Source organism: Pongo abelii, chromosome 12 (genome assembly GCF_028885655.2).
Source record: "Pongo abelii isolate AG06213 chromosome 12, NHGRI_mPonAbe1-v2.0_pri, whole genome shotgun sequence".
Classification (NCBI taxonomy): domain Eukaryota; kingdom Metazoa; phylum Chordata; class Mammalia; order Primates; family Hominidae; genus Pongo; species Pongo abelii.
The window spans coordinates 107,636,860-107,651,505 of record NC_071997.2 but is presented as its reverse complement, the minus strand read 5'-3'; the positions used below and the strand labels follow the sequence as shown (position 1 = coordinate 107,651,505).

At 49.9% G+C, this 14,646-nt stretch overlaps 1 protein-coding gene across 3 annotated transcripts in view; it reads left to right on the top strand.

The window, feature by feature from the left end:
- Positions 1-14,646, top strand: part of EFR3B (EFR3 homolog B) — a 119,009-nt gene that overhangs the window by 94,273 nt on the left and 10,090 nt on the right. For all 3 annotated transcript variants that reach the window (XM_024242804.3, XM_054548289.2, XM_054548290.2), the window contains 7 exons: positions 220-392; positions 1,247-1,322; positions 2,069-2,230; positions 3,787-3,918; positions 6,018-6,085; positions 8,434-8,561; positions 9,955-10,046. In XM_024242804.3, coding sequence (XP_024098572.2) covers positions 220-392; positions 1,247-1,322; positions 2,069-2,230; positions 3,787-3,918; positions 6,018-6,085; positions 8,434-8,561; positions 9,955-10,046 — 831 coding nt within the window. The remainder of the gene's footprint in view (positions 1-219; positions 393-1,246; positions 1,323-2,068; positions 2,231-3,786; positions 3,919-6,017; positions 6,086-8,433; positions 8,562-9,954; positions 10,047-14,646) is intronic.

The following is a 14,646-nucleotide window of genomic DNA, read 5'->3' as shown; positions in this document are numbered from 1 at the left end:
ATCCCCATCCATTCACAGTCTACTGAGCTCAGTGTCATCTAGGTGGATGTAGGAGTGTTCAAAGAGTTGCCTGGGCTGCAGGGTAGAGGAGGCTGGATTGAGCGATGTTTACAGAGGATGTGTACATCAGACCTGACTTCCGCTGGCTGCTCCTCCATCTCCTCCTGCACCTGAGAGGGACAGCGTTCCTAGGCATAGCTGTCCGTACCTCCCCTGCAGGTATCCACAGGTTTCCAGTGCAACAACATGATGTCAGCCCTGCCCAGCAACTTCCTGGACCGCCTTCTCTCCACCGCCCTCATGGAGGATGCAGAAATTCGACTCTTTGTTCTAGAGATTCTCATCAGTTTCATTGATCGTCATGGCAACCGCCACAAGTTCTCTACCATCAGGTGAACTTGGGGTGTCTCCTCCAGGCGATGCAAGATGGGGAGAGGACTCTCCATTAGGTCCTATCCTTTGGTCCTGTCCTCACACCCAGGTGGGAGGACAATTCAGATACTCAGTGAGACTCACCAGAAAGTTGATCACCAACATTGACCCTGGGGTCCTGCAAGAGGAGGAGAGACTAAAGGGCACTTGTGTCTGGGAGAGGAGGAGGGTGAACTGAAGATTTGGAAGATAGAGAGTAGGCATTAAAGGGAGTTGCAAGTGTGAGAAGGAAGGGGATGCAGGTTATCAGTTGAGACTGAAGGGATTTGGGGGGAATAAAAGGAGGAAGAAAATAATCAGGATGAAGATTTAAGAGAAAGGGGGTCGGGGCGGTGGCTCGCGCCTGTAATCTCAGCACTTTGAGAGGCCAAGGCGGGATGATCACTTGAGTCCAAGAGTTCAAGACCAGCCAGGGCAACATAGTGAGACCCCCATCTCTACAAGAAAATTTAAAAATTAGCCGAGTGTGGTGGCTCACACCTGTGGTCCCAGCTCTGTGGGAGGCTGAGTTGGGAGGATTGGTTGAGCCCTGGAGGTTAAGGCTGCAGAGAGCTGTGATTATGGAACAACTGCACTCCAGCCTAGGTGACAGAGTAAGACCCTGTCTCAAAAAGGGAAAAAAAGAGAGAGAGAGATAAAGGGACAAATTCTTGAGAACTTGGGAGAAAAAGGTAATTGGGCTGAAAACCAGGGCCAGGGGAGCACTGGAGGCTTTGTACCAACTAACAATGTTGGGGATAAAGCCCAGTGACCCCATGTGAGCTCAGGCAGGCCTCTTACAAGGGCTAAGGAGGCCCTTTGCATCCCTTCCCAGTACCCTCAGTGACATCTCTGTCCTGAAGCTGAAAGTGGACAAGTGCTCTCGACAGGACACCGTCTTCATGAAGAAGGTAAGCAAGCATGACCTCCAGGCACAGTGAAGGGCGGGCGCGGCGGCTCAGGCCTGTAATCCCAGCACTTTGGGAGGCTGAGGTGGGCGGATAGATCACTTGAGGTGGGGAGCTCGAGACCAGCCTGACCAACATGGTAAAATCCCATCGTTACTAAAACTACAAAAATTAGCCAGGCATGGTGGTGGGCACCTGCAATCCCAGCTATTCGGGAGGCTTAGGCAGGAGAATCGCTTGAACCCAGGAGGTGGAGGTTGCAGTGAACCGAGATTGCACCAATGTACTCCAGCCTGGGTGACAGAGCAAAAGTCACTGCTGACCACTGACTGCCCTTGGAGCCTGCCTCCTCCCTCTGTAGCTATGTCTCCTCCTTCTGTAGCTCTGTCTCCTCTCTCTGTAGCTACGTCTCCTCCCTCTGTGGCTATGCATTAAGCCGACCTCTCTGAAGAGTCAAGCCCAGAGTGATGAGCCAGTTCAGGGCCAGTGACTGTGTTCTGCTCCTACACCTGGATTTGGGCAGCAGCTTCTGGTGCTGGTTTCACTGAGCCCATCCTTCCCTATGCGAGCCTTCCTGTGTGTGTCTGCTTCTGCCAGAACCCGCTTTAAAGGCATCCCCTCCCCGAGGGAGGAGGGGACACACACAGCCATCCAGCCCCCCTTCAGATTGGTCTTCCTCCCTGTTCTCCTTGCTCCTCCTGTCCCCACCCCTCCGACCCTGGCCTTCTCCTGCCCGCTTCTGTCCCCAGCACTCCCAGCAGCTCTACAGACACATCTACCTGAGCTGCAAGGAGGAAACAAACGTGCAGAAACACTACGAGGCGCTCTATGGCTTGCTGGCCCTCATCAGCATCGAGCTGGCTAACGAGGAGGTGGTGGTGGACCTCATCCGTCTGGTGCTGGCTGTTCAGGTGGGGCCTGGTGTGCGCAGGGCATGGGGCTTGGGATCAGGGGAGGGACCTGTTTTGGGCAAGCCCTGATAAGAGTATTGAGTAGTAACTGCTTAACACTGTTTTAGAGCCCAGGAATATTGCACTTGTGGTTGGCCACTCCTCCCTGAAGACCCCAAACCATGGTCCTGTTTGGGGAATCCCAAAGAATGCTTTATTCATGGCCTTGGCCCATCCTTAAGCTAAAGAAGACCCAGGGAACCGGGTCATTCAGAAACATCCCTTAGCTACTATATGTCAAGTCTCTCGCAGAGTCTGAGTGAGACTCAAGGGATTCTTAAGAGGATGCTCATAAGCCCTGAGTGATCCCAGACAAACTCATTTGTCTAAAGATTCTCTGGTTCCCTTGGCTGGGCGTGGTGGCTCATGCCTGTAATCCCAGCACTTTGGGAGGCCGAGGTGGGTGGACCACTTGAGGTCAGGAGTTCAAGACCAGCCTGGCCAACATGGTGAAACCCCGTCTCCACTAAAAATACAAAAATTAGCCGGACGTGGTGATGCATGCCTGTAGTCCCAGCTACTTGGGAGACTGAGGCAGGAGATTCACTTGAACCAAGGAGGCAGAGGTTGCAGTGAGTAGAGATCTCACCACTGCACGCCAGCCTGGGCAACAGAGCAAGACTCCATCTAAAAATTTAAAAAATTAAAAATTAAAAAAAGATTCTCTAGTTCCCGAATGGAGCTGTGCTTCAGAATTGCTTTGAGCACTTGTTTAAAGTTTATATTTCCTGGGAGGGTAAGTCAGAGTCTGGAAGCCTGGGGACCTGTCTACCAAGTCTCCTTTGTGATGCGTAGGCAGCCAGTGTGGCACTGGACAGGGCTTGAGACTTTCATGGTCTTCCTGGGTGCATGTGTACACCCAAGGCTACTGGGAGTCAGGGTGGGTCCTTTGGACCTCAAAGGCTGGGTCTCCAGGGTCCTGAAGCCAGGCGGGCATCATATTCCCGAATCAGGGCAAGCCTGGGAATTCAGTGACAGTCTCAGACCACCTGTCTGATGGTGCTAAATCCTGCAGGGCCAGCCTAGATGCTACAATTTTTAAATTCTGCTTACCCTCAAGAACTAGAACTTGGGGTTCCTTTATATCCCAATCCCCTGATAACTCCCACAGCTAATTTAGCTTAACATATGAACCCAGTTTAGCAAGCCAATCCAGTCCTCTTAAGAATCCACTATAGTGAAGGAGACAGTGCCCTGGCAGTGGGATTAATGATGAGGGTTTGGGCAGTGAAGGTCGCCACAGCTGGAACTGCAGAGTGGGGAGTTGAGGTCGTTGCCTCTCTAGTCTGTGAGTACTCAAGAGCCTCCCAGTTCATGGACTGTCTAGGGACCCCTCCCTTCAGCTTTAATGAAGGTGACTTTTTTTTCCCAGGAAGTTTTGGGTCAAATGCTGAGAAAGACTTAGTCTAGGAAAGCAAGCATTTCTAAAGAAGATTGGGAAGAGGTCGGGTGGAGCATTGGCACCCAGTGTAGTTTGTCGGTGAAAAACTCCAGAGGCCTTGTCTGTGTTACCGCAGGACGTGGCCCAGGTCAATGAGGAAAACTTGCCTGTCTACAACCGCTGTGCCCTCTACGCTCTGGGCGCAGCCTACCTGAACCTCATCAGTCAGCTCACAACAGTGCCTGCCTTCTGCCAGCACATCCATGAGGTTGGTGTCCTCAAGACCAAGAGCTCAGGGGGCCCTCAACTTGGGGTTTCCTGGGAACAGCTTTTCCTTAATTGCATTAGTCTTGTGCCTGCACTTAGGCAGTGAAGACAAGGTTGAAGTAAGAGCCACTAATGGTGAGAAGTTACTCACGGCATCTTTCCCTCCTGTATGACTTGACAGAGCAGGGTGGGGTTAGGCACAGGGGTTGGGGGGGGGGTCTTCCATACCTGTTTCTAATACTGTATGCCCTGTCCACTTCTTGCCCCTCTGTCTTTCCCCTACTCACGGGAGCACACCCACACACATGCCTCAGATCATGCAGACTACAGCTATGAAATACCGCAAAGGTGGCCTGAATAGAATGGTGAATGAACATCTGTTCATGCCCACTCAGATGAAGTGAACAGTTATGAAAATTTCTCCCCATTTGCTTCATCTATCTCCTTTTCTTTTCCTTTGCTGAACAAATTTTAAATACCTTAAAACAAATATTTTAAAACAAATCCCAGTTACCTGTCCTTTCACTCTACGTATATCCTTCTGCATGCCTGAAACAGCATGAACACCTCCCTACATGACTGCCATGCTCTTAACACAGCTCATTAAGTGATCAGTAATTCCTTGGTGTTATCTGACACCCATTCTATAGTCAAATGTGTTCGCAGTTGTTGCATAAAGATCTTTTAAAACACAGAAGTGTTTAGAGGTTAAATGATACCAACATGTAGGATTAACTTTAAAATACATTAGCAAGCCAGGCGCAGTGGCTCAAGCCTGTAATCCCAGCACTTTGGGAGGCCGAGGCTGGTGGATCACTTGAGATCAGGAGTTCGAGACCAGCCTGGGCAACATGGTGAAACCCCGTCTCTACTAAAAATATAAAAATTAGCTGGGCGTGGTGGCACACACCTGTAATCCCAGCTACTCGGGAAGCCAAGGCAGGAGAATCGCTTGAACCTGGGAGATGGGGGTTGCAGTAGCCAAGACTGTACCACTGCACCCCAGCCTGGGTGACAGAGCGAGACTCTGTCTCAAAAATAAAATAAAATATATTAGCAAAACAAAATAAAACAAAACAAGAAAATTTAGGTCTTAACTAGCCTGGTTTGGCTGAGAGTCACAGGGGAGGGTGCCGTTACTATGACAGAGACCACCCAAAGGGAAGCAAGAGTCCCAGCTTCTGGGCTGATAAGGGAGTATAAGAAAGGCAATGCCCAGACATCCTCCGCCTGACAATTGTGGGACCTTCACCTCCTCACCCCCCACACACACCTGTATGCTGACCATCCCTCCACTTCTCACCACCTTAGTAACTTTCACTTTTCTTTTCAAAAATTTGCCAAGAATACTGAGTAAAGCTCAAGATGTCACTGTCCATCAGGGTGTTTTGCAATGCACTTGGGTACTGCAGTACCCAGGTTTGGGACAAGATGTGAACTACATTCCTTTGTACCTGTTTAAATAAAAAACACAGGAATGAAGCCAGGTGCAGTGGCTCAGCCTTAATTCCAGCACTTTGGGAGGCCAAGGCAGGCGGATCACTTGGGGTCAGGAGTTTGAGATCAGCCTGGCCAACATGGTGAAACCTCGTCTCTACTAAAAGTATAAAAACTTGCCAGGCGTGGTGGCATGCACCTGCAGTCTCAGTTACTTGGGAGGCTGAGGCAGGAGAATTGCTTGAAACTGGGAGGTGGAGACTGCTGTGAGCCAAGATTGTGCCATTGCACTCTAGCCTGGACAAGAGAGCGAGACTCCGTCTCAAAAAAAAAAAAAAAAAAAAAAAAAAAAAAGCATAGGAATGAGGCACTGGAGCCAGCAGCTGCAGTCTCTTAAGAGTTAAGTTCCCTGCATTGGAGGACACTTAGTGCACATGTATCATTGATGGCCATGGCCTGAGCAGCCAGCTTGAGCTTCTCCGGCTGCCCTGAGGGTCCCTGTTGATGCGAGTTTCCACTGGAGAAGCTCAGCTGAGGACACTGTGCTGAGGAGGCTGTGGGAGGGAGGAAGCGCCGAGCCGGGCATGGGAGCTCTTTCGTTGCCTGTGAGCTCCCTCTCCCTGCTGAACCAGCTCTTATCATCTGATTCCTCCCAACCGCCAGGTGATAGAGACCAGGAAGAAAGAGGCTCCATACATGCTCCCCGAGGATGTGTTTGTGGAAAGACCCAGGTGAGGAGAGGACAGGGGACGTGGTCAGGGATTACCTGGGCAGCTGAGTAAGCAGGTGGGTGGTCTGAGGTCAGGCGGGGTCAATGCCAGGAGGCTCAGGCTTCTGTGGACTCAAGGGCAGAAGGTGGGCTCTGCCTGTGGTCCAGGAGTCCTGGGTAAAGTTCAATCCCATCACATTACTGCAGTCCATGCCTTGAGCATGCAATGCTGAGCTATGTTTGCAGGTGAGACAGCCTCCAGGGGCTTTGGCCAAGCCCATGCTAAATGCACCCTGGAGGAGTCATTCCTAACAAGATGTTACTGTCAATCCAAGTGATGTTTTTGGACCATAGTGGGTGCTGTGGGCCAGTGTCATTTCAACATCAGAGGAACTCAAGGGAAAGATGTTTTGCAAAACCAAAATGTCTAACAGTAGGGGATGGCTTTATAAATTATGGCCCATCCATACAGTAGACAATCATGACAATGTTTTAGAAGAATATTTAATGTAAAATACCCACTACACAATAGGTCAATAAAATAGATCACAGAACAGCCAGTGGGGAAGGGGATATCTATGTGTTTATTTAAAAATACGGGACTAAGCTGGGTGTGGTGGCTCATGCCTGCAGGCCCAGCGACTCAGAATACTGAGCAGGAGGATCTCTTGAGCCCATGGGTTCGAGACAACCATGGGCTGCAAAGCAAGAACCCATCTCTACAAAAAATGTTTAAAAAATTTGTCCGGGCTGGGCACAGTGGCTCACGCCTGTAATCCCAGCACCTTGGGAGGCTGAGGTGGGCAGATCACTTGAGGTCAGAAGTTCAAGACCATCCTGGCCAACATGGTGAAACCCCATCTCTACTAAAAATACAAAAATTAGCCAGGTATGGTGGCACACACCTGTAGTCCCAAGCTACTCTACTCGGGAGGCTGAGGCAGGAGAATCTGCTTGAATCTGGGAGGCAAAGGTTGCAGTGAGCCAAGATCATGCCACTGCACTCCAGCCTGGGCGACAGAGCAAGACTCTGTCTAAAAAAAAAAAAAAAAAAAAAAAAAAAAAAAAATTAGGCTGGTCACAGTGGCTTATGCCTGTGTAATCCCAGCACTAGCACTCTGGGAGGTTGAGGCGGGCGGATCACTTGAGATCAGGAGTTGGAGACTAGCCTGGCCAACACAGTAAAACCCTGTCTCTACTAAAAATACAAAAATTAGCCAGGTGTGGTGGCGTGTGCCTATAATCCCAGCTACTTGGGAGGCTGAGGCAGGAGAATCCCTTGAACCTGGGAGGCGGAGGTTGCAGTGAGCTGAGATCATGCCACTGCACTCCAGCCTGGGCAACAGGGAGAGACTTGCTCTAAGAAATAATAATAATAGATAAATAAATAAATAAAATTAGCCAAGTGTGGTGGAGCATACCTGTTGGGAGGCTGAGCAGGAAGATCACTTTAGCCTGGCAGGTCAAGGCTGTAGTGTGCTATGATGGTGCCTGTGAACAGCCACTGCACTCCAGACTGGGCAACACAGTGAGGACCCTGTCTTTAAAAAAAAAAAAAAAAGGCTGGGCACTGCGGCTCACACCTGTAATCCCAGCACTTTGGGAGGCCAAGGCAGATGGATCACGAAGTCAGGAGATCAACACCATTCTGACTAACACGGTGAAACCCCGTCTCTACTAAAAATACAAAAAATTAGCCGGGCGTGATGGCAGGCGCCTGTAGTCCCAGCTACTCGGGACGCTGAGGTAGGAGAATGGTGTGAACCCGGGAGGCGGAGCTTGCAGTGAGCATAGATGGTGCCACTGCACTCCAGCCTGGGCGACAGAGCGAGACTCCATCTCAAAGAAAAAAAAAAGTGACGGAAGGATGTGATTGTTGTACATAAGAATATATTATAACATGTGAATAGTGGTTATCTCTGGAAATGGGACTGGGGGTGACTCTTTTCCTTTTGCTTCTCTGTCATCTTGCATAGTGAAGATGTTGCTTTTATAATAAGAAAAGTTGACCCGGCATGGTGGCTCACGCCTGTAATCCCAGCATTTTGGGAGGCTGAGGCGGGTGGATCACCTGAGGTCAGGAGTTCAAGACCAGCCTGGCCAACATGTTGAAACTCCGTCTCTACTCAAAATACAAAAAATCAGCTGGGCGTGGTGGCAGGCACCTTTAATCCCAGCTACTTGGGAGGCTGAGGCAGGAGAATCGCTTGAACCTGGAAGGTGGAGGTTGCAATGAGCCGAGATCGCACCACCACACTCCAGCCTGGGTGACAAGAGCAAAACCCTGTCTTAAAAAAAAAAAAAAAATTATTCAGAAGTCATTCTAGATACCGCAGTTCTAACGAGCTTTCTCCCTCCTTCGTCTTCCAGGCTGTCTCAGAATCTTGATGGGGTGGTGATTGAGCTCCTCTTCCGCCAGAGCAAGATCAGTGAAGTCCTGGGAGGCAGTGGCTACAATTCGGACCGGCTCTGCCTGCCCTACATCCCTCAGCTGACAGGTATGAGTTCTGTGCAGGGATGCCTGGGCTTGCCTCTGTCTTTCCTTGGCCAGGTAAGGGCCTGAGCGTAAGGGACTTATGGCCGTTTGATTGCCTGTGAGGCACCTTGGATGTCGTCAGAGCTGAAAGACACAGTGGAAATTTATGGTGAGGTCCTCTTGATTGCCCCACCTCTCCTCCTCAGGGCAAGGTCCTTGAAAGTACCTGGCCCATGAGATGGCCTGGCCTGAGGATGGTAGAGGTTCCATTGTGCTGGAAAGAACATATATGGCTACGGAACCAGAGTCCCAGTTCAAGACCCCTGTGCAACTTACCGCCTGAAAGATCTTAGACAAGTCCTTTGCATCCCTGAACTTCAGTTTCCTTGACTGTAAAACAGGAGTGTTAACAATAGCTGCCTGCTGGGTGCAGTGGTTCACACCTGTAATCCCAGCACTTTGGGAGGCCGAGGTGGATGGATTGCCTAAGCTCAAGGGTTCAAGACCAGCCTGGGCAACACGGTGAAACCCCGTCTCTACTAAAAATACAAAGAATTAGCTGCATGTGGTGGCATGTGCCTGTAGTCCCAGCTACTCTGGAGGCTGAAACAGGAGAATTGCTTGAACCCGGGAGGCGGAGATTGCAATGAGCCAAGATTGCGCCATTGCACTCCAGCCTGGGCGACAGAGCGAGACTCTGTCTCAAAAAAAAAAAAAAAAAAAAAAGGCTGGGCGCAGTGGCTTACGCCTGTAATCCCAGCACTTTGGGAGGCCGAGACGGGCAGATCACAAGGTCAGGAGATTGAGACCATCCTGGCTAACACGTGAAACCCCGTCTCTACTAAAAATACAAAAAATTAGCTGGGCGCGGTAGCGGGTGCCTGTAGTCCCAGCTACTTGGGAGGCTGAGGCAGGAGAATGGCGTGAACCTGGGAGGCGGAGCTTGCAGTGAGCTGAGATCGTGCCACTGCACTCCAGCCTGGGCGATAGAGTAAGACTCCTTCTCAAAAAAAAAACAACAACAATAGCTGCCTTAGAGGGCTGGCACGATAAGGTACCTGTATTAATGCAAATGCGCTTAGTAAATGTTTCATGAAGAGCTACTGGTGCTCTTAGCAGATGATGCTTACACATAAGGTGAGATATGTATTCTGGTCATAAGCACCTTCTTTGTGTTCTCATTGACGATTTCAAAATTTTATCCCCAAAGAGCAAAACTGACCACTCTAAGATGGACAGAGAAGGCCCACAGCAATTGGAAGCTTCTGTAAACTCCACGTGTAGCCTGAGTGTGCACTGAGGCTTAGAGGACTGTGGACCAAGTGGAGGCAGAGGGGTTGGGAGGTGGGACTAGCAGCTCAGTCCTGGATCTCCGAGGCCTGGGAACTAAAGCCTCCGGGCTGCTTCTTCCCCAGATGAGGATCGCTTATCTAAGAGGAGGAGCATTGGGGAGACCATCTCCCTGCAGGTGGAGGTGGAATCGAGGAACAGCCCGGAGAAGGAGGAGGTGAGTGTCCGCGCCACCGTCCTGGGGCAGCCCCACCTCCTGTAGATTGGACGCTGGACTCCAGGCTCCCCTGCCCACACAGTGAGCTTAAGGCTGCATGGAAAGCAAGCTTCTCGGGTAATTCCACACTTGTACTGACTCTCCCCACGTATGCGTCATAGATACTTCCCTTTGGAAAAATTGTTAGGGTCCTCCCTGCTCCCATGAGGATATCATAAAACTCACTCTTGAAAGGCCTGGCTGGGGATGGTGGCTCACACCTGTGATCCCAACATTTTGGAGGCTGAGGCAGGAGGATTGCTTGAGCCCAGGAGTTTGAGATGATCTGGGGCAACGTAAGGAGACCCCATCTCTACAAAAAATAATTGAAAAATCAGCCAGGCATGGTGATGTGCACCTGTGGTCCCAGGTACTCAGGATGCTGAGGTGGGAGAATCACCTGAGCCTGGGAGATCGAGGCTGCTATAAGCCATGATGGCACCACGGCACTTCAGCCTAGGTGACAGAGTGAGACCTTGTCTCAAAAAATTAAAAAGAAAGGCATGCTGGTCATCATTCCCCACTCACAGGGGGACTGATATGCTCTGGGTTAGAAACTAGAAGACTTAACTGGAGAGATAAGGGTGAGAACAGCTTTCATAGTGTTGCTTCCGTATGTATCAATAAAGAATCTTTTTTAAAATTTAGACTATTTTTAAAGCAATTTTAGGTTACAGCAAAATCGAGAGGAAGGTACAGAGATTGCCATTTGCCACCTCCCCTCCCCCGACACATGCACAGCCTCCCCTCCTATCCACATCCCCAGCAGAGTGGTGCATTTCTTACAATTCAACCTGTCTTAACACAACATTATCATCTGAAGTCCATCGTTTACATTGGGGTTCACCCTCAGCGTTGTACATGCTGTGGGTTTGGACAAATGCATAATGACATGCATCCCCCACTAGAGTACCATACAGAGTCATTTCCTGCCCTAAAACCGCCTGTGCTCCACCTCTTCATCTCTGCCCTAACCACTGACAGCCAAGATTTTTTTTTAATTTAATTTATTATTTTTTTTTTTGAGACGGAGTCTCGCTCTGTCGCCCAGGCTGGAGGCCAGTGGCACGATCTCGGCTCACTGCAAGCTCTGCCTCCTGGGTTCATGCTATTCTCCTGCCTCAGCCTCTCCAAGTAGCTGAGACTACAGGGGCCCACCACGCCTGGCTAATTTTTATATTTTTAGTAGAGACGGGGTTTCACCGTGTTAGCCAGGATGGTCTCTATCTCCTTACCTTGTGATCCACCCGCCTCGGCCTCCCAAAGTGCTGGGATTACAGACATGAGCCACCGCGCCTGGCCCCAAGATTCTTTTTTTAAGAGAAACCTGCCACAGTGCCTTAAAGACCTCGCTTCCTTCTCTCCTCTCTTGAGGACTGTAAATATCAAACTTCTGTTCAAATTAACATGTGATATCTCCCCTGCCATTATCTTATTTCTTCTGTCTCAGTGAATGAAGCAGATGTACCCGTGAGTAGGGAAGAATAAGGAATCATAGTGGAAATACAAAACTTATTCTCCCAAATGAGAAAGAAATGGAGGTGGAGTGCAGAGAGGAGGAGGAAGGAGACATGAGGGAACTGAAGCCACAGATACAGTACGCCTTTTTTTTTTTTTTTTTTTTTAGACAGGGACTTGCTCTGTTACCTTGGCTGGAGTGCAGTGGCTTGATCTCAGTTCACTGCATCCTCCACCTCCTCAAGCGATCCTCCCACCTCAACCTCCCAAGTAGCTGGGACTATAGGCATGCACCACCATGCCCAGCTAATTTTTGTATTTTTTGTAGAGATGGGGTTTTGCCATGTTGCCCAGGCTGGTCTCAAACCCCTGGGCTCAAGTGAGCCACCCACCTCGGGCCCCTCAAAGTGCTGGGATTACAGGTGTGAGCCACCACACCCAGTCTTTTTTTTTTTTTTTTTTTTTTTTTTAATGCTGACTGTTCCGGTTCACAAGAAGTATGGAGGACACACATCTGGGTTGGCCCGGGACATAAAGACTTACATGGTCCTTGGGCATGGACAGGCTGACATTCCCCAGCCACTCTGCCCATTAGGACTGATATGGACATGGAGGACAGCTTTGACATCAAGCCTTTCCCCAGATGCAATCAGAGGTAGGAGAAGTCTCTAGGGGTCAGGATCAAGCCTCCCCCTAACTGTGCCCTCGACCACTTCATTTATTGGGGCAGATCTCTACCCCAGGGCCCTCAAAGCTTACCCAGAACCTTCCCACGGAAGGAAGCTCTGACTTGGGCTAATTGGACAAGTGAAATGAGGTTGAATGAGGCGTCCTCCATGGCCCTTCCAGCTCCAAGGACTGGGAACCTCCAATGCGTTAGGCATCGGGGTGAGTTGGCTGCTCTCTCCCCATAGTGGCGATTCTCCCTTCCCAAGAGGTAAGAGACCCTCGGGAATTGAGGAGTGAAGTGACGCAGAAGTGGGAGGCAAAATGCTTACACAGCTACAGAGCCACCTCCTCACTAGTGGCCTCCTGGGCCACCAGTATCAGTTCCTTCCTCCCTTCAAGAGTCAGCTTAGCCCAGAGGCAGCTTGGTGGCAAAGCAGGGGTGCAGGGGCCTTCATCCTGTGCCCTTCTGCCATGCCACAGCTCTCTCCACTCTCAGCCATCAGTGCCAGTCCAGAGTCCCATGGTGGTTCCTAGGGCCATACTGCCCAGGCTTGCCGCAGGGGTGAATAAATGCTGGTTTGGTCAAATCTGAATCCTGGTGCCTGGCATTCTCAGCCATGCATAGTCTGGGCTCTGCGATTTCATTTTCCCCCACCTGCTCTGGCCCGTATCCACTGTCCCACTCTGGCGGGGCTGCTCTCGATCTCTCCCACGCTGTGCTCAGCCATCTTCAGGCCTTTGCTAGTGCAGGATGCCACATCTGAACCACCCTTCCCTCTACACTGGTGCAGCTGAGCACCTGTGAACTGTCTGTTCTCCAGCGCCCGGCCCCTGTTCGGTTTCCTCCATAAACTTCTCTCTCCCTGCTCTTGCCCAGGGAGCATCCCTTCTCTCTTGCCCAGAGAGTGGCCTTTTCTTTGACTGTTGCCACCACACAGTTCCCTAGCACCCTGCAGGTGAATATCCAATGTTGCTTGGTGCTGACAGTGGATGAATGGATGGACATACAGAAGATAAGTCCTCAGAGCGAGTTAAAGCCGAGCACAGCTCTCTCTTGCATATAATTCCTATGCTAACAAATTGTGCAGTTTCTACGGACTCACCTACAGTCCCGCATGTAGTTGGTGCTCACTTAATGTTTGTTAAATGACTTTATCTCATACGTATACTTCTGTCCTCTCCTACTCAAACAAAAATGCCAAACAAATCAAAAAGTGCACAACTCAGTGAATTTTCATAAAGTGTGTATGCCCACACAATCACACCCGGATGAGAGAGTGGAACATTGTCATCATCCAGGGGCCCTGCCTCTGTGCCCCCTCCCCTAAGGGAGCTCCTAGCCTGAGTTGCATTACTTCTGGAACTTTATATCAATGAAATCATTCTGTTCTGTGTCTGCTGCTTTTGCTTAAGATTATGTTTAAATGATAGAGCATGAGACTGGGCATGGTGGCTCACTCCTGTAATCTCAGCACTTTGGGAGGCCAAGGCAGGCGGATCACCTGAGGTTAGGAGTTCGAGACCAGCCTGATCAACATGGTGAAACCCCATCTTTACTAAAACTACAAAAAATTAGCCGGGCGTGGTGGCGGCCATCTGTAACTCAGCTATTGGGGAGGCTGAGGCAGGAGAATCACTGGAAACCAACCGGGAGGTGGAGGTTGTAGTGAGCTGAGATCATGCCATAGCACTCCAGCCTGGGTGATGAGAGCGAAACTCCATCTCAAAAAAAAAAAAAAAAAGAGCATGAGTAAATCATAGGTCTAATAGCTCTTTGTCTAGTGAGTAAGTTCTGGAATTTAGTCCAAATTCCTTCATTATTTTCAGCATCTGTGGAGCTCCCTTCTTTGAGTTTTATTATTTTCTACTTCCTTTTATAGGCTCTGCAGAGGACTGAGTGGGGTAACTCCTTGGAACCTCAGCAGCTGGGGAGCGCCGGTCACTTCTTTTTTTTTAAAAAAAAAACACAACAGAGTCTCCCTCTGTTGCCCAGGCTGGAGTGGAATGGTATGATCTTGGCTCACTGCAATCTCCACCTCCCGGTTTCAAGTGATTCTCTTGCCTCAGACTCCCCAAGTAGCTGGGATTACAGGCATGCACCCCCATGCCTGGCTAGTTTTTGCATTTTTAGTAGAGATGGGGTTTCACCATGTTGACCAGGCTGGTCTCGAACTCCTGACCTCAAGGGATCCGTCCACCTCGGCCTCCCAAAGTGCTATGATTCCAAGCATGAGCCACCGCATCCGGCCTGTCACTTCAAACCTTCCATTTCTTATCTTTATTAAATGCTCAAGTCGCGTTGGTGGGTAATTTAATACTTTAAGACTTCAGAACTGATATTCAGTTCTTGAAATTTACGTCTGAGATTCTATTCACCACCTCTCTTCTCTTGCTTCCAATGTTTTCTGTTGTGTTCTCTGAAGATGTTTTAAAA